The 26578-nt window shown below is 38.5% G+C and overlaps 2 protein-coding genes across 5 annotated transcripts in view; one reads left to right on the forward strand and one right to left on the reverse strand.

Annotated features, from left to right (window-relative positions):
• Positions 1-24510, reverse strand: part of CERT1 (ceramide transporter 1) — a 132171-nt gene extending 107661 nt beyond the window's left edge. The window contains exons 1-3 of one of the 3 annotated variants that reach the window (XM_024130721.3): positions 24344-24510; positions 23691-24099; positions 18732-18866 (exon numbers count right to left, since the gene is read on the reverse strand). In XM_024130721.3, coding sequence (XP_023986489.1) covers positions 18732-18866; positions 23691-24099; positions 24344-24429 — 630 coding nt within the window. In that variant the 5' untranslated portion in view covers positions 24430-24510. Of the gene's footprint in view, positions 1-18731; positions 18867-23690; positions 24244-24343 lie in introns of those variants that run through there. The other 2 variants (XM_024130626.3, XM_024130673.3) reach the window with 2 other exon arrangements.
• The window catches only part of POLK (DNA polymerase kappa), a 79511-nt gene continuing 77359 nt past the window's right edge, over positions 24427-26578 (forward strand). For both annotated transcript variants that reach the window (XM_007114892.4, XM_028492984.2), the window contains exon 1: positions 24427-24516. The gene's annotated coding sequence lies outside the window, so the exon portion shown is untranslated. The remainder of the gene's footprint in view (positions 24517-26578) is intronic.

Raw genomic sequence — 26578 nt, forward strand, 5'->3', positions numbered from 1 at the left:
GCAGTGAGAGGCCCGCGTACGGCAAAAAAAAAAAAAAAAAAAAAAAGAGAAAATGAGAATCAGTAATTTGGAGCTCCAGGTTCCTCTGAAGCTACAAACAGGAAGACTGATTATAAGAAAGAAACAATTAGTCTGCCTAGATACCATCTCTAAAAATAGCCAAATTATCCCTCTAGCAGAAGATTAGAGGTTTTCTATTTGGGTATGTTGAACTAAAGGAACCCTTAAACTAACAGCGATCAACGAAAGCTGAAAAAGAGGGTGAAATATTTAAAACAGGAAGGAAGATTAAGGCAAAGTCTATACTGAATAATAAGACCCCCACTCCCACCCCAATCTGATACCATTGCCTATCCAAAGTAATCAAGGCTTCTAGAGAGATGGCTGATTCCAGGACTGGAACAGGTAAGGTACTCAATGAACTTGGAAAATCTTGAGCCTAAAGGTAAGGAAGTGCTTTTGGAGATGGGGAGGTGGTCATGGGGGGAATGTCAAAAGGACCAAAGAACCAACTCTAAGGGACTTCAATTAGCCAAATCAAGGGCAATTTGATCATCAAAATACATAAGTACAGCAGTGGATTGAATAATTCAGTAGCTCACTGAATAATTCAGGAATATATGAGTCCATTCTATTAACAAATAGGACAAAAAGAGAGGGTTTTTAAAAAACAAAACAGTAGAATGCTGACTGATAAATGTGGAAGGGGTTTATAGAGCTGGAAAATCTCCACTTTGCAATCATTATAGAAACGACTGGGTGGGGCAGGCATCATAAATGGTCACTAAATCAAAAAGGGAAAATTCTGATGAAGAACACGATTTTTACATCGTCTTAAAATGTCTTCCCAGGGAGCTTACATTCTAATTTCAAGGAGAAAAACAGTCACTATAAACAGAAACACTGGACAATCCCTTAACTGGATGATTGAAATTAACATCACCTATGAGAGGCAAACAGAAACATGTGCCTCTGATGTGATACCCTGAGAAGGACATCACATCATTTTAGTAGTATTTTGCCAGGGATGCACAACCTGAATCTAATCATGAAAAACTATAAGATAAACCCCAAATGAATAACATTCTATGAAATAACTGGCCTGTATTTTTCAAAAATATGAGTGTCATGCCAGGCAAAGAAAGGCTAAGGAACTGCTCCAGATTAAAATAAACCAAGAGACATGACAACTAAATGCAATATATACTCTGGACTGGATTCTGTACTGAAAGGAAAAAATATGCTATAAAGGAAACTGTTGGAACAAGTGATAAATGTAGACTGTAAATTAGAAAAAGGTATTATATAAAACTTCCTGAATTTGACAGCCAAATTACATACTTAGTAAGAGCATATCTTTTCTTTTGGAAATTACACACTAAAGTATTAAGGGGAAAAGAAGCATGATGTATGCAACGTATTCTCAAATGACCCAGAAAAAAGTGTGTGCGTGTGTACGTGTGTAGAGGGAAAGAATGATGAAAGAAATGTTGTAATGTTAAAATACTGGTGAATCTAGGTGTTCATGGGAGTTATATACATTACTCTTACAACCTTTCCGTATGAAATTATTTCAAAATAAAGGTTACATAAAAAGATACCAGTAGTCAACTGTACCCTTTCTCTACTCACAACAGTCCCCTCTGACAGCCAGCTGCTTTTTTTTTTTAACATCTTTATTGGAGTATAATTGTTTTACAATGGTGTGTTAGTTTCTGCTTTACAACAAAGTCAATCAGCTATACATATACATATCTCCTCCCTCTTGTGTCTCCCTCCCACCCTCCCTATCCCACCCCTCTAGGTGGTCTCATAGCACTAAGCTGATCTCCCTGTACTATGCAGCCAGCCAGCTGCTTAATCTCTCCTTACATCTCATTGTTAAGGGGAACCAATGTCATCAAATATTTGAGAAAACTTCTAACATTAAAATCAAAGACTAAACATGCCAGGGGGGAAAAAAAGGAATTCTGAAGAAATCAATGATGTGAGGACCAAAAGATAAATTTACACACACACACACACACACACACACACACACACACCATACATGCACATCCATGCACACACAAACATACACAACTTGTAACTCCAAACAGGCCCTCTTCCCTGATATCTTGACTTTTAGTTAATTGCCTCCTCCATCTTCTCTTCAATGCCTAAGAGGCAGCTCAACATATCCAAAACTGATCAGCTGATTTGCCTCTCTAAACTTGTCCTCTTGCAGGCTTCCTTCCACATTTCTGTAAATGGTAACTACTAGTTGCTTAGACCTGAAGTCATCTGACTCCTCGTTTTCCTCCCACCTCATAAGGAATCCATCAGCAAATCTGCAAATCTTGTCTGCTCTACCTTCAAAGTAAATCTGGAATCCAACCATTTCTCATAATCTTCACCAATGCTACTCTGGTCCAAGCCACCATTGTCTCTCATCTGGATTACTTGCAATAGCCTCCTACAGCGGCCTGATTTTATTTTCCTGCTTCCATTCCTGCCTCCTACAATTTATTCTTAACACAGCAGCCAAAAGTGATCCTGTTACAAGGATCAAATCACTCCTCTGCTCAAGCCTCCAATAACTTCCCATGTCACTCAGCATGAAAGCCAAAGTACTTATAATGACCTACAAGGCTCTATATGGTGAGGTCCCACAACCTCCCTGCCTTCTTTTCCTACTACTTTCCCCCTTGTCTACTCCACTCCAGCCATACAGGCCTCCTTAGAATTCCTTCAAGTGGCCCAGGAGGGCCTTTACAACTGCTGCTCCTTTCCCAGTCACCTATCCCCTTATTCCTTTTCCTCCTTGAATTTTCTCTTCAGATATCCCATTTCACCCATTATAAAAACTACCCCCTTTTAAAATCTCTGAAATAAGGACAAATCTTACAATTGATATCAACTAGAATTGGCAACGTGGCATATAAAATAATGGTGCATCGTAAATTTAGTGGCATCAAACTCACTAAAATACAGTCATACTTTGCCAGAGAAACCTTCCCAGACTACCCTACAATAAAAGATGCTAAAATAACAAAACCTTCTTAACAAATATATCTTAGTTTAAAAGAGCAGACCCTGATAACAGATTCCCAGGCAAAGTCACTCGGATTAACTTCATGGCCCCCAACTGCATATTAACTTCCCCAAGATTTCTTCTATTTTTATTTGTAAACCTAATTTGCAAACCTTCAGGAAAATATATAGGAAAGCGAATTATAAGTATTCATTATTCATTTCAACTTTTTTCATTTAACATATTGACTTGATATACCCTCTGGGTAGTTTGTCTCTTATTTTACCAAAATTTTGAGAATTTCTGAATAAACAAAACCCTTTCAATTTTTACCCTCAAATAAAGGCTAGACCATGAACCAGGAAGCCCCAATTTCTTCTTTTTTAATATGCTTTAACATGTGTGCTGTCCAATACAGTAGTCATTAGCCATGTGTGACGAATTTGAACTGAGATGTGTTGTAAGTGAAAATACACACTGGATTTTGAAGACTTGGCATAAAACAAAACATCTCAGTAATAATTTTTATGACTATAAATTAGGATGATAATATTTTGGATATATAAAGTTAAATAAAATATAATTAATCATTCTTAATGTGGCTACTAGAAAGTTTTTAACTACACATGTGGCTTGCATTTGTGACTCACATTATATTTAAATTAATATCTAGTGATAGGTAGTGATATTTTGAGATATCTGCAATACACGTAATGCCATGTGACACTATCTGTAATTTCTGTTGGTAAAAAAGTCACAGATACTGGCAATATTACTGTGATTTTTGTGTACATTAATAATTAAAGAAAATGCTAAATTTCACTTAAAAGTTAGTGAAAATAAAGTTGTAATCCTTTCCCACCATGTTTGCAAATCCCTTGTGGACGTGTAATGGAATTTTACTGGTAATGGTCTACAAGTAAAAAAAGAACCTGTCCCAAGAATCATAAAAAGCAAACTTTTGCATCCATGCACATTTCCTATTATGATAAAACTATACTATTTCATAGTAAGTAAATTAATGTAAATAAACATCTTTTGATATGTTGCACTCTACTTAAAATATATCTTGGCTAAAAATAACTTTATTTAGCTCCAGTCATCTTCTTCAATAATTCTGAATAACATCTAACAGTTTATGAAAATCAAATCCATAACAGAAATACAAAGATTTGCTATTATTCAACTGACAGGCTTTTATAAAGGCATTATGCTAGACACTAGAAATCATAATCCCGTAAAGGAACTTCTGTTCAAAATAATGTGATGGCAGAGTCCCAAATACACTATATGTTTGTAACGATAACACTACTGGTATGTTACAAAACTTTACCTCAATTTATTTGATTGTGACTGCTTTACGATCAAAGTACATTTTAATGACCTTAACTTAGCTCTTAAAACTGATTCTTTCCAAGTCTTCTAAATAGTAATAACAACTTAATAACTTGAAAATATTCATGTCTCTTCCAAAACAGATTTACTTTTTCATAGAACTTGCAAATACAACAGGAATCTGTTTTTAACAAGCCTTCTAGATTATTCTAGATGAACACTTAATGTTTGGGAACCACTGGGTTAATGGAAATCCTTCCACCTTGAAATAGGAGTGGGCAATTACTATTTCTCTTATAATAAGAATCAAAGGCACAAAACAAGATAAAAGCACATATATAAAAATGTTAAATATACAATATAAGGTAATATTTATTTGATTATGCATAAGGAGAGTATTATGACTACCAAAGGAGCTGACGTGCAAAATACCTAGCATAATGCTTACCACACAACTGCCACTCAGTCCATGTTTCTTTTCTAAAAATCTTACAGTTAAGACAAAAAGACGAGGAGCGGTTCTTTGAAAAGTTGTGGTTTAGACTGAGCCCAGAGGAAAGACAGTTGTTTGATAATGGAGGAGGAAAAAGACATTTTATTCTAGGTAAACACAGAATTCAATGGGCAATATTAGCAGAGAAAGTCAAGGTGCCAGTTAGACAAACAGCCAGGTTGGTGTAGAGGATGTTCATCTCTTCTCCTTATAACTAACAATTGCATTTCTGAGACAATCGCTAACCTTAACAGTTTCCCAAAGTCTGAACCTTTTACACACATTCAGATTGCTAGCAATAATAGCACAACTAATAGCAATTTCTCTGCCTTTATATATAACCACTTGATTGATCTAAATGTCAGATCAACTATCAAAGTCCAGTGAAGAAGCACTTAAGAAATTTAGATGGAATAAACCACCAGTCATGTCCATTCTCTTCTTGAGGACAGCTAGTCTTCTTGCTTTAGGAGAGTGGTTCTAAACTTTAGCACACATCAGAATCATCTGGAGGGTCTGTTACAACAGAATGCTGGACCTCATAACCAGAGCTTATTCATTAGGTCTGAGGTGGAGCCTGAGAATTTGTATTTCTAACAAGTCCACAGCTGATACTGATGCTACTGGCCTGGATATCACACTTTGAGAACAACATCCTCTGCCTGTGTTCCTCCTGTTTAATACTTCCTTGTTTTGAAATGGCACATTTTCCAGAAGAATGTAAAATGTGTGTTTCTTACTTATGAGAATTTTCAAACATACGCAAAAATAAAGAACGACCCCCACATACCACTATTCAGCTTCAACAGTTATTAACTCGTAGTCATTCTTGTTTCCTCTATACCCTCACAAATTCACACCTCACTAAATGCATTATTCTGAAGCAAATTCAAAACATATCACTCCATCTTTAGAGATCTAATTATGTATCTCTAAAATAAAACATTTTTAAAAAACCACAAGAAGTAAATTTTTTAAGACCTTCATATTTTAAAATGCTTTTATCTGCCCTTATACTTCCTTAGTGGTTTGGCTGGATACAGAATTCAGGGTCGAAAATATTTCTTCAGAAGAAGGAAGGCATGGCCTATTGCATTTTAGCTTCCAGGGTTGTTCTTGAGAAGTCCACAGTTACTTTGAATCCTTATCCTTTGCTGTGATCTGTTTTTTTTCCCTCTGAAGCATTCAGGATCTTCTTTCTTCTCAGGGGTCTGACTCACCTCAAAATGTTTCTTTTATGGTTTTTTTTTTCCATCTGTTATGTTGGTCCCTCCTTGGCCCTTTCAGTGTGAAAACTCATGTCCTCTATTTCCATAAATTTTTCTCTCATTCTTGCATTGATGATTCTTTTCTTCTCTGTTCTCTCTTCCTGAAGCTCCCATTGTTCAAATCTCAAAACTCTTGGATGATTCCTTTAATTTTGTCTTTTCTCCTATTCACTACCTTTTTTTCTTTTTTCTACTTTTTTGGGAAATGTCTATAATTCTACCTTCGGACCCTTCCAATTTTTTTCCATCACTGTGACCATAATTATAATTTCTAAGAGCTCTTTTTTATCCTTTCTTTTTTTTAAAATTTATTCTATTGAAGTATAGTTGATTTACAATCTGTTAATTCCTGCTGTACAGCAGTGATTCAGTTATACGTGTGTGTGTGTGTGTGTGTGTGTGTGTATACATATTCTTTTTCATATTCTTTTCCATTATGGTTTATTACAGGATACTGAATATAGTTACCTATGCTATATGGTAGGACCTGGTTGTTAATCCATTCTATATAATAGTTTGCATCTGTTAATCCCAAACTCTCAATCCATGCCTCCACCACCCCCCTCCTCAGAGGCAACCACAAGTCTGTTCTCTATATCTGTGAGAACTCCTTAACTCTTTGTTTTTATTATTAATTTTTATTGGAGTATAGTTGCTTTACAATGTCGTGTTAGTGTCTTTCTGTACAGCAAAGTAAATCAGTCATACATATACATATATCCACTCTTTTTTAGATTTCCTTCCCATTTAGGTCACCACACAGCATTGAGCAGAGTTCCCTGTATATATATACAGTAGGTTCTCATTAGTTATCTATTTTATACATAGTAGTGTATATATGTCAATCTCAATCTCCCAATTCATCCCATCGACCCTTTTCCCCTCGGTAACCATAAGTTTGTTCTCTACATCCGTGACTCTATTTCTACTTTGCAAATAAGCTCATCTCTACCGTTTTTCTAGATTCCACATATAGGTGATATCATACGATATTAGTTTTTCTCTTTCTGACTTACTTCACTCTGTATGACAGTCTCTAGGTCCATCCACGTCTCTGTAAATGTCACTATTTTGTTCCTTTTTATGGCTGAGTAATATTCCATTGTATATACGTACCACATCTTCTTTATCCATTCCTCTAGTGAAGGACATTTAGGCTGCTTCCATGTCCTGGCTATTGTAAATAGTGCTGCAATGAATATCAGGGTGTAACCATAATTCAAAAGGATGCATACACTCTTCTTCCTTTTTTATAGTATACTTTAAAAAATTTTTTTTTTTTTTGGTTGCATTGGGTCTTTGTTGCTGCGCATAGGCTTTCTCTAGTTGCGTCGAGCAGGGGCTACTCTTCGTTGTGGTGCGTGGGCTTCTCACTGCAGTGGTTTCTCTTGTTGCGGAGCTCGGGCTTTAGGTGTGCGGGCTTCAGTAGTTGTGGCACGTGGGCTCAGCAGTTGTGGCTCATGGGCTCTAGAGCGCAGGCTCAGTAGTTGTGGGGCATGGCTTAGTTCCTCCATGGCATGTGGGATCTTCCTGGACAAGGGATCGAACCCATGTCCCCTGCATTGGCAGGCAGATTCTTAACTACTGCACCACCAGGGAAGTCCCAATAGTATACTTATTGATTTAATGATTCCAAATACTCTTAGCTCTTTGAGAATACTAACAAATTTTCTAATTTTTGTGGAATATTTGAGTAATTTGTTGCCTAGTATTGCATTTATTCTCTTGATCGCTTTCATAATGAAAACTTTCCTCACATGCCTGGTAGTTGTTGACTGTTTGTTCATTTTTAAAAGTGGGGGATCTAAAAACTAATGGGAAGCTGTAAGGCTATGGATAGTTTAGTCAAAGATGGGCTTCACTGTGGGATAATGTAGTTGGTCTACTTTGTTGGGGAAGCTCTAATGCTATCATTAGGTCTTTCCTCTTGAGCTGGTTGGATTCTCTAGAAAAGACTCCAGCAACCTCCTGCCCTGAGAGTAAAAGTTTGTTAGCTAGTGTTTTGGGAACCAAGTGGGGAACAGGAGTGGGATGGGATGGAGGGAGGTTTTAGTATTCAGTCAGTATACTTAATCACCCTCTATTCCTTGCTTTCAATTTTTTTCTAGTGCCTATTTCCCCACTCTCCAGCCCAGAGATCACTATTTTATCCACCCTAAAAGGAGAAAAATCTGGGGATGTGATTGTTTCTTTTTCTTTCTTTTTTTCTTTTCTTTTTTTTTTTTTTTTTTAAGCAGAGGTCTTCTTAGAAGCCCATATGCTTTAAATTTATTTATTTATTTATTTATGGCTGTGTTGGGTCTTTGTTTCTGTGCGAGGGCTTTCTCTAGTTGTGGCAAGCAGGGGCCACTCTTCATTGCGGTGTGCGGGACTCTCACTATCGCGGCCTCTCTTGTTGCGGAGCGCAGGCTCAGTAATTGTGGCTCACGGGCCCAGTTGCTCCGCAGCATGTGGGATCTTCCCAGACCAGGACTCGAACCCGTGTCCCCTGAATTGGCAGGCAGATTCTCAACCACTGCACCACCAGGGAAGCCCTGATTGTTTCTTAAACTGATATTTGACTCATCGTCCTTATTTACAACTTCCACTCCCAATTCTTATTTCAAGAGGTATCTGGTACTGCTGAAGTATTATATAGTTGTGATGTAAATCTAGTTCACAGCATTCCCAACTCATAGCTTAGGAGTTGGATTTCTCAGATCTATAAACTCACTTAGTACTTGTCCATGTTTTCCAGCTTCTAAAATTCTGTTTTCTATTGTCTCCTCACTTTTCTCCCTTTTGGAATTAAAAAACTTTTTTACCACTTTACTATTCTTTTTATGGGCAAGGAGATAGAGTAGATGAATCTTTACCTGGATGAACTTCCTAATTTTTAAAAAGCCAAATGAAACTACCTGAAGCCCTTCATAACAGGAGAAAACCTCACTTTATGAAATTGGGTTTATACATAAGTTTTCAAAAATTATTATCCAACCCGATCTCCCACCCTCAAGACATTATCACTTTAGAGACCACCTTAACTTCTGGATAAGCTTCAACTGGTCATGACTTCTTGGTCTCTTGATTCCTTATAATCAATTTATAAATGATCTTTTTCTTTTTTAAGTGATAAATCCTCACTAGTAAGAACATATATTTTTAAAAGCAGTAATTGTTGCATAACATATATCTCTACTTGGGAACTAAGAGCGTATCTCATTCTTTACTGGTTTGCGGGCCTCTCACTGTTGTGGCCTCTCCCGTTGTGGAGCACAGGCTCCAGACATGCAGGCTCAGTGGCCATGGCTCACAGCCGGGCCCAGCCGCTCCGCGGCATGTAGCATCTTCCCGGACTGGGGCATGAACCCGTGTCCCCTACATCAGCAGGTGGACTCTCAACCACTGTGCCACCAGGGAAGTCCTATCTCATTCTTTTTATCAGCTATGGTTTCCTTCCTTAGACAAAGAAAGGACAGAGATCAAGCCTACACAGCACTCACTCCAAGGAAGAAATTCAACAATAATACCAGCTTCCCTGGTGAAATCACTACATGATGAGTTGTCAGCTTGTAACTTTAAATCTTAAGCTTTGTCACTTTAATTAAATGGCAGTGTGCCACTGGAGACCCGAACTAAAAAATTAAAATTAAAAAAATTGTGAGAAATGTTGCCTCCATACAAATAACCTAAGAAAGGAACTAATAATAGTGCTGGTATCTTTGGAAACTACTCTGGGAAATAAATAAGCTTCAAAGGTTCCCAAAAATTCAGCAAAATATACATTCAAATGTAATTTATTTTCTAATGACAGTGACAAAAATCAGTCTGTTAGGTTGGCAGAAAATATTTGCCAAAAACATGTCTGAAATTATGGTATCTGGAATATATAAAGAACTTTCATAACTCAATATTAAGAAGATGAAAAGAAACAAAAGATTTGAACAGACATACCATCAAAGAGATATAAATAAAAAGCAGATGAAAAGACATACAACATCATTAGTCATTAGGAAAATGCAAATTGAAACCACAATGAGATATCACTACACAAGTACTAGAATAGTTAAGATAAAAAACAAAACAAACAAAAAACCCAAAAAACAGGTACTGACAAAAATGCTGAGCAACTGGAATTCTCATACACTGTTGGTAGAAATATAAAATGGTACTGCCACTTTGGAAAACAGTTTAGCAGTTTCTTTCTTTTTTAAAATAAAAAAAAGGAAATAGAGACACAGATGTAGAGAACAAATGTATGGACACCAAGGTGGGAAAGCAGAGGGGTGGGGGGTGCGATAACTTGGGAGATTGGGATTTACATATATACACTAATATGTATAAAATAGATAACTAAGAAGAACCTGCTACACAGGGACTTCCCTCTTGGTGCAGTGGTTAAGAATCCATTTGCCAATGCAGGGGAGGCAGGTTCGAGCCCTGGTCTAGGAAGATCCCACATGCCACGGAGCAACTAAGCCTGTATGCCACAACTACTGAGCCTGCGCTCCAGAGTCCACAAGCTACAACTGCTAAGACCACGTGCCACAACTACTGAAGCCCGCACACCGCAATAAAGAGTTAGCCCCCGCTCACTGCAACTGGAGAAAACCCACGTGCAGCAACCAAGACCCAATGCAGCCAAAAATTAAATAAATAAATAAATAGTTGTTATTAAAAAAAAAAGAACTTGCTGTATAGCACAGGGAACTCTACTTCGCTGTACAGTAGAAACTAACACAACATTGTAAAACAATTATACCCCAATTAAAAAAAAAGATTTTTTTTTTTTAATGTGGACAGTTTTTTAAGTCTTTATTGAATTTGTTACAATATTGCTTCTGTTTTATGTTTTGTTTTTTGGCCTCAAGGCATGTGGGATCTAGTTCCCCGACCAGGGATCAAACCCACACCCCCTGCATTGGAAGGCGAAGTCTTAACCACTGGACCAACAGGGAAGTCCCTGGCAGTTTCTTATAAAGTTAAACATACACTTACCATAGGACCCAGCAATCCCATTCCTAGGTATCTGCCCAAGAGAAATAAAACATTTACACAAAGACCTGTACTTGAATGTTTAGCAGCCTTACTTATGGTAGCCCCAAACTGGAAACATAAATCTATCAGGTGGTGAATGGATAAACAAACTTTGGTACACATATACTGTGGAACAGTACTCGGTAATAAAAAGGAGTAAGTTAGGGATACAGCTCAAAATCAAAAAAACAAAACAAACCAATTAAAAATGGGCAGAAGACCTGAACAGACATTTTCCAAAGAAGACATACAGATGGCCAAGAGGCATATGAAAAGATGTTCAACATCGTTAATTATTAGAGAAATGCGAATCAAAACTACAATGAGGGCTTCCCTGGTGGCGCAGTGGTTGAGAGTCCGCCTGCCGATGCAGGGGATGTGGATTCGTGCCCCGGTCTGGGAAGATCCCACAGGCCGCGGAGCGGCTGGGCCCGTGAGCCATGGCCGCTGAGCCTGTGCGTCCGGAGCCTGTGCTCCGCAACGGGACAGGCCACAGCAGTGAGAGGCCCGCGTACCGCAAAAAAACTACAATGAGATATCACCTCATACCAGTCAAAATGGCCATCATTTAAAAGTCTACAAATAACAAATGCTGGAGAGGGTACGGAGAAAAGGGAACCCTCCTACACTGTTGGTGGGAATGTAAACTGCTGTAGCCACTATGGAAAACAGGATGCAGTTTCCTTAAAAAATTAAAAACAGAGTTGCCACATGAGCCAGCAATCCCACTCCTGGGCATATATCCAGAGAAAATGACAATTTGAAAAGATACATGCACCTCAATGTTCACTGCAGCACTATCTACAACAGCCAAGATGTGGAAGCAACCTAAATATCCACTGACAGATGAATGGATAATGAAGATGTGGGGGTGTGTGTGTGTGTGTGTGTGTATAAAATATGAATATTACTCAGCCATAATAAAAAAGAATGAAATACTGCCATTTGCAGCAACATGGATGGACCTAGAGATTATTAAGTGAAGTAAATCAGACAGAGAAAGACAAATATATGATACCACCTATATGTGGAATCTTAAAAAATGATACAAATGAGCTTATTTACAAAACAGAAATAAACTCATAGCCACAGAAAGCAAACTTATGGTTACCAAAAGGGAAAGGGGGTGGGGGAGGGATAAATTAGGAGTTTGGGATTAGCAGATACAAACTACTGTATATAAAATAGATAAACAACAAGCACCTGCTGTATAAACCAGGCAACTAGATTCAGCATCTTATAATAACCTACAGTGGAAAAGAATCCATACATATATATGTATATACATATATCTGTATATATATATATATATACACACATATATCTGAATCACTTTGCCATACACCTGAAACACTGTAAGTCAACTATACTTCAATTAAAAAAAAAAAAAAAAAAAAAGACACCCACTTTGCGGTTCTTTGTTATGGCAACCCTAACAAAGTAACACATTTTGTAATTACATAATTTTGGATAATCTATTTCAACACTGTTGGCTCTACATTTCAGCTGGTATCTTTCTTTATTTTTCCTCTTCCAAAACCTCTCACCAAATATTTTAAATATTTCCCACTATATCTAATTATTTGAGTTTCATTATTCGAGTTACATTCCAGTTAACTAAAGATGGAAGATAATTATTTCTAAATGAACTGCTGAACAGATAACATTAGTTTCTAAAGGCATAATTCTTAGTAGTATAAGGTTCTAATTTCTTTAGAAATTCACTGGCAAATGCTCCTCAAATGAAGAGAATTATCAACTAGTATCTATCTAACGCTTTTACTGGTCGATATACCTTCCTCTCTTTCATTTGGTTCTTACTAACACAGTTCAATAGAGCAAAATTGCACATTTGATAAAAAGCGAACTTCTTGGACTTCTTACTAATCTGGAGTCCCTTGTATGATGATTAGTTATGGCCCTACTCATCTTTGGTGAGATCCAATTTGCTGAACATCAATTTAAATCACAATTTTTTACTGTAAAATCCCACATTCGAAAACTTTAAAAATTAAAAAAATTTTTTTCTTCCAGTTTTACTGAGAAATAGTTTACTCAAAAACCGTTTAGATCTGACTACTCTTTATTTGACACTTTAAAAATTTTTTGTTTAATGATCCTTTTCAATTTTGAACACTTCCCTATCTCTTTTTTTTTTAATTTAAATTTAAATTTTATTTACTTATTTTTGGCTGCGTTGGGTCTCTGTTGCTGCGCGCGGGCTTTCTCTAGTTGCAGCGAGAGGGGGCTACTCTTCGTTTCGGTGTGCAAGCTTCAGCGAGTGGGGGCTACTCTTTGTTTCGGTGCGCAGGCTTCTCATTGCGGTGGCTTCCCTTGTTGCAGAGCAAAGACTGTAGGCACGCGGGCTTCAGTAGTTGTGGCTCGTGGGCTTTAGAGCACAGGCTCAGTAGTTGTGGTGCACAGGGCTTAGCTGCTCCGCGGCATGTGGGATCTTTCCAGCCCAGGGATTGAACCTGTGTCCCCTGCATTGGCAGGCAGACTCTTATCCATTGCGCCACCAGGAAAGCCCCCTTCCCTTTCTTTTACATCTCCGTTGGCTTCTTTAATTGTGCCAGGATCTTTAAATTTCTTCCCTTCTAACCCCTACCTACTTAAGAGCTACTTGGGTTAAAATTTTTTTCAACGTAGCAGTAAACATTTTCATTACCTTTCAGTTTTCCGTCTGAGAATATTGAAACACTAAATTGGTGAATAAATTTTACTATATCCAACCTATAATAAGAATAATACGAATCCCATTCATTTGGTAATTAAAGAAGTTTTATAAGATAGTAGGTATACAAAGTCAGATACCTAAGGTAAGACTTGGGACTATAGATAGAGCTTAGGCAAACCAATTCTAAAGACATTACTATTTCCATTTTACCAAAAATCTCTACCTACCTAATTCCTGAAATGTCTTCTAATCTCAGTAGCTACAAACAAACCACTTCTTTTATTTTCACAAAAGGATCATTAGCAGTTTAAAGAACTGATTAATGAAGTATTAGCAATATAATTTTAAATATGGTACAAAAAGGAATAGACAAACCAACTGAAGAGAAGAGAGTCCAGAAACAACCTCAAATACACATGGTAATGTAATATACAATAAAGGTAACATTTCAAACCAGTGAGGGGAAGGTGAATTTTTCAATTAATGGTATTAGACTACATGGTTAGCCATTTGGGAAAAAATTAAAAAGCCAAATTCCCACATCACTTCTTATACTAAAATAACTGCCACAGGAATCAAATTCAAATGTAAAATTGTAGATGAAAATGTAACTACATTTATATAGAGTTATAGTCCTTGAGTTATGTTTTTGTTAAACATAACTAAATACAGAAGCCATAAAGGAAAAGGTCAATAAGAGCACATAAAATTTTTTAATTTCTGTTAAGCCTTAAAAAGAATATAAAATAAGGAAAGAAAAAACAGACAATGACAACCTTGGGGGGGAAACATTTGCAATAAATATGACAAATTGCCAAATATCATGATATAAAGAGCTTCTACAAATCAATAACTGAGAAAGAGATGAACAAGCAATGAGAAGAGGAAAAAATGAATTATAAACATATGAAGTTACCCTCTTGAATAAAAAAGTGCAACTTAAAATAATGAGACACCATTTTTATCTAGCAGTTTGCCAAATATTTTAACATTTCCCAAAACCTGATCCTCAATACTTGAGAGTATGGAGGGACTTCCCAGCTGGCACAGTGGATAGGATTCCACACTCCCAATGCAGGGGGCCTGGGTTTGATCCCTGGTCAGGGAACTAGATCCCACATGCATGCTGCAACTAAGAGTTCGCATGCAGCAACTAAGAAGCCCTGGAGCCACAACTAAGGAGCCTGCCTGCCGCAACTAAGGAGCCCGCCTGCCACAACTAAGACCCGGTGCAACCAAATTAAAAAAATATATATTTGAGGGTATGGGGAAATAGGGACACTCATGCGCTATTTGTAGGAATAAAAAGTGGTACTTTTTTTTTTTTTTTTGCGGTACGCGGGCCTCTCACTGCTGTGGCCTCTCCCGTTGCGGGGCACAGGCTCCGGACGCGCAGGCTCAGCGGCCGTGGCTCACGGGCCCAGCCGCTCCGCGGCATGTGGGATCTTCCCAGACCGGGGCACGAACCCGCGTCCCCTGCATCGGCAGGCGGACGCCCAACCACTGCGCCACCAGGGAAGCCCCCAAAAAGTGGTACTTTTGAAAGGGCATTTGACAGTAACTACAAAAAAAATTTTTCAATACTACGTATGTTTGTTTCAAGAGTGTTTGTAGTAAAACAAATTTAAACATGATCTAAATTTCCAAGAACAGGGAAGGGGCAAATAAATAAGACATGGGGGCTTCCCTGGTGGCGCAGTGGTTGCGCGTCCGCCTGCCGATGCAGGGGAACCGGGTTCGCGCCCCGGTCTGGGAAGATCCCACATGCCGAAAAAAAAAAAAAAAAAAAAAGACATGGTACATCCGCAATATTCAACAAAATGGAGTAAATGTCCAAGACATATTAAAAGAAAACAAGGTGCAGAACGACAGATTTAGTATGATGCTATCTGTGTCAATGAAAATGAAGGATATAAGCAAATAAATGCTTACATAGGCATACATAGTATCTGGAAGGACAGACCAAAAATTTGACTTTGGTTATGTCTTGAGTGCAGGACTAAGAGTAAAGAGAAGCATTTACTTTTTAAACCTCTTCATGCCACGGATTATATTTTTTTACCACACGTACTTTATTTAAAAACAGAACTTAAAAAATAAATAAGTTTAAATACTCCATAAACATTGCTTTTGATTGATGAAACACAACTAACATATATTGAACATCTACTACATGGAAAGTTTTGTAGCAGGGACTGGGTCTTAAGCAAATAACTATTAAACTATAATAATTGAGAAATTCAACTTTCTACAAACATTAAACATACAAATAGGTGATTTCCCAAAAAGTGACAGAATACTATTTTTTCCTCTCATTAACTTATTCCCAATCCCTTCACGTTAAGAATTATTTCCAGGTAACAAATTCTCCCAGGAAATACTTTGTTCCTTGAAAGTATTTCACTCAATTTATTATCACATAACTAAAGAACATGATTTGAATAAGGAATGACTTAATTGTTAAGCTAAAATAATAGTGAATTTAACAATGAATTAGGTTCTATCAGAAAAGGTGGGCTCAAACATTAGGTTCACCAACAAATAATAAGTATGTTAATGAATGGTTACAGTAAAGTCACAACTCCTCAAGTCCAGATTTCTTCATATATGAATACTATCAATTTCATAAGGATGTCACGTGCACAAATTCAACCATATTTATTCTTTGCCTTCAGAGATGAATTGATACATATAATATCCCATATTTAAGAAAAGCAAAAGATACCTATTTAACAGAGGTTAGTATTACATTTTAAAAATTTAACTCAAATACATACTCTATTTGTAAACTTCATTCTGAGTTCACTGAATTCAGTTATATTTTGTAATTTCTTTGAAATATGTTAACAGTGAACTTATGAACCAACAGAATAGGAAAAGAGTTGAAGAAGTTCACGAATATAAATACTTGTGTTTCTCCATACCACCTGGTTAACTACAGCGAAGACTAACTACCACTCAGATTCTGCTGCTTCATTCATTTTTTTTTTTTTTTACCTTCTCTACTACCACTTAGCCCAGTGAGTACTTCCACTAGGTCCCTTCAATGTTTCAAATTGTCTTGCTTTCCTACTCATTTCTTTGATTATGAACCACAATGAAAAGTTCTATAAGCAAATACAGATAACAAAAATACCAAAATAACAACAACAAAAAAATCTACGAAGAACACACTGTTTTTTCCTGAGCAGATGCAATGTAAATATTTATTAAAAGTTTTTCTTTTCCCCAAATAAGCCATGCACTATTACCACAGTCCATAATTCAAGACAGGATAACTAAATTTAAACTAGCATGGTACTCTAGGAATACTACTAGTTAGGAAACAATAAAGATATAAACTATTTTCAAAGAGTCAAACAAACACTGTAACTAATAAGCATCCAACAATATGCAAAAGGAGGAAGAAGGGGAAGAACCAAGGGAAGACATTTCAAAATTGTAAAGTACATTACTATCCATGATTCTTTCCTCTAGCATGAACAGTGATCTATCTCAAGAGAAATAAAACCCCAAAATATTAACTATCAATAGATACAATTTCAAAAGTACATTATAACGTACCACATACCAGTCCAAATAAATAGTGAGCCTTTATGTTCGAATTATTTCTTTAAAATTGTCCATAATAATGGAGAGTAGTAGTTTAATTCTGAACATATCCAAACAACCCCTCCATAAGTTTTTCCAACTCAATATCCAACTAAGCTTTTATTTTCAAACTCTGAATATATAAGAGGGGTAGAATGTATGAAAAGTGATGGAAAAATACTATATGGTTTTACTTAAATGTGTAACATAAACATATGTAAGTCATATTTAGATATCAACACATATCCAAAGTACACCATTTATCTTTATAAACAATATAAACTCTAACGTAACATGAATTCTCTTTGAATGTATCAGCAAAATCTATGATTGTTTTAACACACCCATTTTTAGATTTTAACTACAATAGCTTCCTTAAATGACCTCCATTTAACTGACCTGCCTTAGACAATACCTTTTTTTTTGCCCTTTATTAAATACGTCTCGACACGCTGACCACTCTCAACTAGTACGCTATTTTTAGTATATTCAGGCACTTCTGACCCACTAGTTGAGTTACATGTTTAACAAGTCAGTTGGTTGTTCCTAAACCTGTTTATGCCAGTTTACTTGCTGTAGTTCTTACATAACTTAAACATCATGTAAATCTATGGAATACAAGAGCAAAGAGAGCTGTTTCTATGTAAACTACATTGAATGCAAGCTAAGTAGAATGGCTCAACAAAGGTGAGTCATTCTTTTAAAAGGTATTATAGTAAATAAAGGTGAGACATCTGCAAAATATTAGGGAAAAACATTAAAAGTCAAAAAGAGGAACCTATATTTAGGGTTTTTCAAAGAATCTTTAAGTTTTTATTCCACTTTAGAGAATCAAAACTGGAAATTGCAAATCAGGCATTATGGATATAATACTTTACACAAGAACAACTTCTCTCAACTCCATATTCAAAGACATACTGTTAGCTCTACATCAAAAAGTTGGTAAGTGAATTTAGATTTATATATTTTAAGTCAAAATTTTAAAATGTTAAGATATGTATCTTTTTATTTTCCTGCTTTAACTTTTTCAATAACTCACCAAGTAACTGTCCCAATCTATCAGATATGAAGCCATCTAACATCTTTTTTTCTGAAGTCCTTGTTTTATGGCTTGCTGTAACCAACTATATAAATACTACATGTCTATATAAAATAACAGTATGTAGTAATACACTCTAAAATAATTTTATGGAAAAAAATATTAGACTGCATGCTCCATAAGAGCAAGGATCTTAATCTGTTTTGTTCATAGACATATCCCAAACCCCTAGAATAGGCTCCTGGTGTATAACTTATGCTCAATAAATATTTGTTGAATGAAGGAGAACAGGAGCTTACCGTGATGACAGCCTTGCTAAGACAGATGGATCCTCTACAGCCATACTCTGTCTCATCTTCAGATTTGTAGTAACTCAGAGTATTATTTTTCAAAACTACCCAACGGTCCTGCCACCCATGAATGTAGTTTGTCCACTGGAGGAGAAGAAGACAAAAAATTAAGTCAGTATTTTAGAAATCCAAACTTTCTGAAACAGCAGTGAATCTAAGTTTAAAACCAAAATGTGAAAAGTCCTAACTTAATTATAAACAGTTTTTAAAAAAAAGTGAAAAGTTAAATTTTTCCAGATTGTATATAATTTTCAGTAATTTCTACAAAATTATAAATAATAAAATATAACATTTTCTTCTAATATTTGAGGAATAAAACTGAAGCACATGTCAGTTAAAAATTCTGCTTTACTCTTTGTGTGCTTTCATCCTCCCCTCCTCACCACCTTCAAAACTCTTAAATTGTTTTGGTCCCTGCCATAATTGACATATTCAATAGAAAAGTAAGTTTGGCTATACAGTCTGTCATTCTCCTACACCAAGTACTGCATGAAGCCTTCTAAATCAACAAAAGTAGAAGTCAATCATGGCCAAAACTCTATTTTTGTTGTAAGTTATTCCTACATGAAAATGTATGATGTTTATGACTATATTAAAGTAAAAATAGATTAATAATCTTTAGTAAGTCTATATCAACTTTATTTTTACCTCCACAGAACTCAATATTATAGAATAGTTAATTCATTTTCTAAGTTTCTCTGAACATCTATTTTTCAAACTCAAGAGTAAAATACAAACATAAAACTGGTTTTCAAAAACATACTTGGATTATCTGTTTCCAGTACCTACAAATGGTTTCTGTGTTGCTAAAGTTTCACTGCTGCACAGTGAAGATCACAATCAATAAACTTGCAAAGGCAGAAATGTAACCTCTATGGGAATTGTTTATATTGCATATTTTTATGCTCTGGGGTTTTAAGTACAGACAATTCCAAAAACTATCTGCTAACTCAAAAACTATCTGCCAAAAACTAACTCTAAATGGATTGTTAAAAATATACTGCATTGGCTCAGAGAAATCTTTTCTTTACTATTTCCTAATTCCACAGGTTTGAGATGGTTCAGCTCTTATATCTTCTAAACTCCATCATTACAGCCCCTCCCTGAGAGCTTATCCATGCTGGCAATTTAACTCATTCTTTCCTGAGGGCTCTCTAATCACTATATCCTCATTTTAACTCCCTGCGATTTACTACCACTTAAGACTTGAAATAATGATGGTTACATACAAAACTAAATTTACCTCCACCCATAGGGTGCACATTCCCCTCTGTTCCTATTTCCTTGGCTATACTGCTACTGCCACAGCCATTCTGACTCAAACCTGGCTCAGTGTTCCTGTACTGTATGGACAGGGCAGTGGATACAACATCAGAGAGACTCAACTACTTTTACTAGCTGTGTGAAAAGTTCTGACAAATTATTTAACTTTTCTGAACTTCAGTTTCTTTCCTCAGTCATTTGAATGGGTGAATAAAATCATGACTACACCTACTATATTCCTAGGAGATACTCAATACCTGACTGTTCCTTCTTAATCTTTATAGCCCATTATCAACTCCTATTCATCTTTCCTTCGTATTAAACCCTTAAATCTGACTCCTTTATTTTCAAGTAATCCAATCAAATTATCAGGTTCCTGGATTCCTGAGAAGGCTTAATAACCTTACCTCTGATATCTTCCGCTTTTTATTTCATAACTTACATAATCTTATTTATTTATTAGGCATATTTTGCTTACTTATCTTACATATTAACCTCATTGAGCCTCCAGCTCCAAAACCTACATGAACAACTCCCAATTGCCTGTAATACAAATCGTTTAGACTGGCATACCTTAATCCTACCTCGCTTCCAATTACTGCCCGTCAGAAAGCTACTAACCGTGATTGTGGCCAAGTTACTTACCTGTTTGCTTGTTTGTTTGTTTGTCAAACTCTACCTCTTAAAGTTGTTTAACATTAAGGAAGAATAGACTTAGAACACTGCCAAGCGCACAGTATTTTCTCAGTTGGAGGCAGAGATATGCATAGCTAATGAAGCTTAGAAACCTTCAGGGAAGCTCACAAGAACAGACACCTTCCAAAGTGACAGAAGGGGGCCTAGAAATAATGTGTCCATATTTTCGTATTATTTTCTTACAGAGGACCCCATAATTACATAAGCTTCAGTATTTACGCAGAAAATGTTAACTCCTATTCAAAGCTAGAAGGCAGATTTTTGCCTTTTCTCTACCCTCATAACATTCCCTCGCTCTTCCCCACCTAACAGAGACAAGGCAATATGCAGACACTGCAGGAGAAGCAAACATTCCTGCCTCCAATAGTCCAGCAAGCATAAATTCAAGAGAAAAAAAATACATTTAGAATAAGAGTCAGAAGCAAGTTACAAATAAAATGCTATAGGAATTCAAGGGAAGGAGCTCTGGGATGGTTGGTGAAATAAGAAAAGTCTTCATGAAAAGAATAGTTGAGATGGACTCTACACATGGACAGAATTTCAGCCAACAGGTATGTGGAGAAAACGTTAAGGTAAAGATAAGATAAAAAGGATGGAGGGAATTCAGAAGGAATTGGATGAGACTGACCAAGGCTTAGTTGCTCTCAAGTCCTACTAAGGCATGAATCTTTCCCCATCCACAATCTATCTTGATATTTGTTATAACCACCTAGAATTATTGTCTATCCAGTATTTTTGGAACTTATGTGCCTAAGAAGCGAGTCTGTAGAAAATATATTTATATAAAAAAAAACCTTTGGGCTGGTGTACAAGTTTACTCCACCACCACCATTCCAAACTCACTCCATTTGGGGGGAGGGAGGAGTCGGGGGGACAAAACAAATTAGTATTTGGACTTAACTACATTACTAAGCAGAAGGAAAAGAACAGAGGCTGAGTTCTAATTTTGTTTAAAATTACCAGGTGAATACAAAGGCTGAAAATATATATGTACTTTAAATTTAAAAGCATACATTCAATAAAAAATATATTGATTAAAAAGCTTCCAAGAAAACATATGTAACCATAAATTGTTAAATTACAGGGAAATTTCCTTCATAGCTGTTAACACAAACACCAAAACTACGTTGATTCTGTGTATGCAGCAACAATGAAGTTATTTACGAACCAAAGAAGTGGTCAAATACTACATTTCTATACTTAGATATCAAGGAGATAGTCTTCCATTTTTTTGTCATAAAGTATACACTTACTACACTGCTCTGCGTGATACTCAGATACTCATATACAGTACATACTCAGAGCACTAGTGACTCCACCAATCACTACGATCCTCCTACCCCCCAAAAACTGATGATCAATAGTTCAAAAGTACAGCTTGTTTTGTAAACTACCTAACACTCCACAATACTAATTGGAAGTCTGCTTCTCATTTAATGAGAAAAAAGTGGTGAACATTACCGGAATCACTGAGAAGCAAAGAGCCCATTTCATAACAGTTCCAAAGAGAAATGTATACCTATTGCACAACGTGTTCAATACAGATTCTAAAATTACAAGATACATTTAATCCAAAGAAACCCTAGGGAGCTTCACTTTACTGAAAACTTTTCACTGAAATTCCAATAATGATCACAGTATCAACACACACCATAATTTTTCTGTATGCAAATGAAAGTTAACACTCGCAAGCATTAGTTCTGACATACTCATGCCTTTCTTAGGTCCTTTCTCAGCCTTCTAAAGACAATATAAAAGCTAATATGAAACAATTCCACAAACAACGTCCCAATGCTTAGCCAAAGTATGTATACTGGAAGCAGGGTGATTTCTTAATAGCCAGTGGCTGCACATGATCTAGGATCTTATGACCAGCTTGTTGAGAGACTGGACCTTGCTCCCCCTTTCCAAGTTAACTGCTAGCTCCAGCCATTTATAAAAGTTTAACAGGAAGAGAGAAGGAAGTAAAAAAGACAATGTGGATCTTCTCATAGCAAAAACGTTAAAAAAAAAAGAAAAAGAAAAAGAAAGAAAACAAAACAAAAAAATCCAACAACAAACCCCAAACTATGTACTACCAAAAGAAAAGATCACCCACCTTCTCTCTTAAAAAGGGACTCATCCATTTCAATTAATTAGCTTTCAAACTCTACAAATGACTATCTGCTTTGCAAAAATTTTGGAAAAGTGGTTTTAAAAAATTTAGGAAAAGTAAGATGTCTTTTCCTTACTCTGGCCCACTGACTGCAAGAATATTTTACTATTAAATAATGCTCTTCTTCCTGGACTAAAGGTCGGTCTCCATTCTGACAGGTTTCAAGTTACTATGCATATTTCTTGTACCTATCACCTGACTATTCAATAGCTCTTCTCTGAACTCGGGTAAAGAACAAAACTCCTCTCATTGAGATCTTTCACTACGTCTAGCCTGGCATAGTTTACCACCTCAGATTTCAGCACCAAGCCGAGTTGCTCCGGCTTCGGTCTCAAAAGCAGGGTCTGCAGAAACCCCTCCACCCTATTCTGCTTGGCATCTCCGGACTAATCTCGTTTGAGAGGTCTGAGGTGCACGGTTCCCATGCCCAGTCCTTCGGGTACCGCTGTTGCCCAACCCAAATTGCTATACTCGGACAGCTGCCGCCCGGGGTCCCAAGTCACGGTGCGCATCCCGCTCCCAAACAGGATCCGGGGTTGGGACAGGTCTTTCCTGGTCCCAGGCCGCCAAGCCCCAGAGCAGGCGAGGAAGACAGTCCCCTTCTGCCCCCACCCCCACCCAACCCTGGCCCGGGCACTCGTGCCGCAGTACTCGGGCCCACACCCCGGCACATTCCGCAGCCCCCGCCCCGGCAGAGTCTGTGCCTCGCGCCCAGCCCCACCCCATGCCCTCAGCGGCTCGCCTTGCCGCAGGTGAATCTGGGCAAGGGGTCCTCGGCCCTGCGGGTTGCTCACCTTGCTGAGGACCCCGCAGCGCTCCACAGGCGGCCCGGACTCCGTCTCCGGATCCTCCTCCGAGCCCGACGAGTTCCAGCTCTGGTTATCCGACATGGAGGCGCGACAGACGAGCAGGAGACCGGCCCCCGCTCCCTGAGCTGAGCCGGCGGAGGCGCCCAGTCCCCGGGGTGAAGGGTCGGAGGATGGCGAAGGAAGGAGTGCCCACTCGGGAGCAGGAGGGAGCTGGAGGAGGTACGAAGTGCGCCCGCCGCGCCGCCGCCGCCGCCGCGCCTGACACCGAGCGGACCGGGGAAGGAGGACGAGTGGCGAAGGAAGCCTGCCCTTCCAGCCGTCAGCCGCCGCCGCCGTCGTCGCCGTCGCCGTGACCCCTGCGCTCTGCCCGGCGCTGCCACCCGAACTCAGCCCCCTCGATGCCAACCTCGGGGGAAACGGAAAGGGGAGGAAGAGGGAAAAAGAAAATCTAGCTGCAGAGACCCAGGTCCACTCACACCTCCGCTACCGCCGCCATCTTCCTGCCTGGCCCACTATTTACCCTCCCCTCCCCTCTCCCCTCCCCGTCGTCCTCCCATTCTCCCCCGGCTCCCTGCCTCGTCCTCCTCCCAACGTCTGACGCTACACGCCGAGGCTCGGAGTCCCCTCCCGCAACCTACCTCCTGCCCTCCCGGCTGACGCTGGGTAGAAAAGTAGGAGGAGCGGAGAAAGGAGAAGGAGGAATGGAGACGCCACTGTGCTGCATTCTGGGAAGGACGCTGCTCCGTACGCCGCGCAGCCTCCTGGGAGTTGTAGTCGCGGTCCTGAGGCAACTGGAGAGAGAGCCGCGTAGGTAAGTTTTGCCGCCTTGGGGATGGGCAAGGGGAGGGTGGGCTTCGTTTGACAGTTGCGTGACCCGTCCCCTCGGCCGCGCTTCTATCTCAGCCTAGTGTGTTTATGACGAACTTATGCCGGGCTTGTGGGCCCGGACGTGAGATAACTGCTGAGGATGCCCGGGCTTGCCCTCCATGGCGGCTTCCCGAAAGCCCGGGAGCATCTTGCCGCTTACCGGGACAGAAGTGTACGGGGCGCTTCCGCTTCAACCGGGGGCCAGGGGTTTGCGACCTCTCTAATAACAAGGACGTTTCTTTCCGTCAAACCACCTCTGCGAATTTCACAGGTCTTCCATCTCGCTCTTTAGAAGTTAGACTTCACACGACGTTTCCCTCTTTAGAAGGAAGCATTTAGTCCCTTCTCACCAGAGCAAGAGCTTTTCGTTGTTAGATTTACCGAGTTTTTATGTGGAAAGTAATTTTGAAGATGTCAGAGAATAAATGACGTTGAAGAGTTTTTAAAGTAAAATAAGAATGTGACATGAGAGCCTGGAGTTTTCTCTTAGTTGTAATTGAGTGTTTTCCTGACACCCAAGTTAACAACAATCTCTACTGACCTACCTTCCTCTGAAAGATAGGAGAGATTGGAATAGAAACTGTCATGTATAACAAAAACCAAAGTGCAATGATCTTATTGAGTAATAAGGGATTAGGCAATAGGAGGCTGGCTTTGCTTTAAGACTAGAATTGAATTAGTGGAAAGACCAATAGAAGATCTAACAAATCTTGTTTAGTCTCTTTGCGTACATTATATATGGGGAGAGCTTTAACTTTGTAGCTTCAGTTCTTTCATCCTGTTTGCTACTTGTCCATCTCGTCAATTTCCTAATAATTGCCAACAGTAAAATTACTTACTAAACCTTAGAAAGAATACCTGCTTACTGCAGGTGACAGGAGAATAGAAGTGAAATTTTGAGTCTAGGGGAAAAGGCACAGTGGCCAGAAATAACTCTGGTAGCCAAAGAGGTCAACTTAACTGGGATCTTCAGGAAAAAAACGGAATGATGGAAAGTGTCTCTGAGAAGTACCTATGAATCTTTCATTTTCCTACATTTACACTTAAAAATGCTGGATCTGTTGTAAATCAGTTACAAATCATTTTTCCATTGTGAAATCAAGTGACAATGCATAGTTGAAAGCCATTCAGATGAATAAAACCTTGAGATAAAGCTTTTGAAAATACTTTGTCAACATGTTAATTAAAACATAATCCAGGGCCTCCCTGGTGGCGCAGTGGTTGAGAGTCTGCCTGCCGATGCAGGGGACACGGGTTCGTGCCTCGGTCCGGGAAGATCCCACATGCCGCGGAGCGGCTGGGTCCGTGCCATGGCCGCTGAGCCTGCGCGTCCGGAGCCTGTGCTCCGCAACGGGAGAGGCCACGACAGTGAGAGGCCCGCGTACCGCAAAAAAAAAAAACAACACCATAATCCAAATTTTGTCATTCAAAAAAGAAAAAACCCACTTAGCACATTTTTCCTCTTTATTGAATTAGTAAATTTTACCTTTAGAATATCAAATATTGTAGGCAATTAAATTTTGCTTTGCCTTCCGATTACCTAATATAGTTGACGTCCTTTTTCTGATCTTTTGAGCTCTAAGTTTTAAAATGTCATTAATCTCAAGGAAATGATTGTGAATTGTTGAGAACTCCACTTCATAATGCAATTTAGAATCATGGGAGCATAGTATATATTTATTTTTATTTTATTTAAAAAATTGTTTTGGCTGCGTTGGGTCTTCATTGCTGTGAGCACGCTTTCTCTAGTTGCGGTGAGCGGGGGCTACTCTTCGTTATGGTGCGCGGGCTTATTGTGGTGGCTTCTCTTGTTGCGGAACATCGGCTCTAAGCACGCAGGCTTCAGTAGTTGCAGCACGCAAGCTCAGTAATTGCGGCAAATGGGCCCTAGAGAGCGCGGGCTTCAGTAGTTGTGGCGCACAGGGTTAGTTACTCCGTGTCATGTGGGATCTTCCCGGACCAGGGATCGAACCCGTGTCCACTGCACTGGCAGGCGGATTCTTAAC

The sequence above is a fragment of the Physeter macrocephalus genome, chromosome 8 (assembly GCF_002837175.3).
Source record: "Physeter macrocephalus isolate SW-GA chromosome 8, ASM283717v5, whole genome shotgun sequence".
NCBI classification, from domain to species: domain Eukaryota; kingdom Metazoa; phylum Chordata; class Mammalia; order Artiodactyla; family Physeteridae; genus Physeter; species Physeter macrocephalus.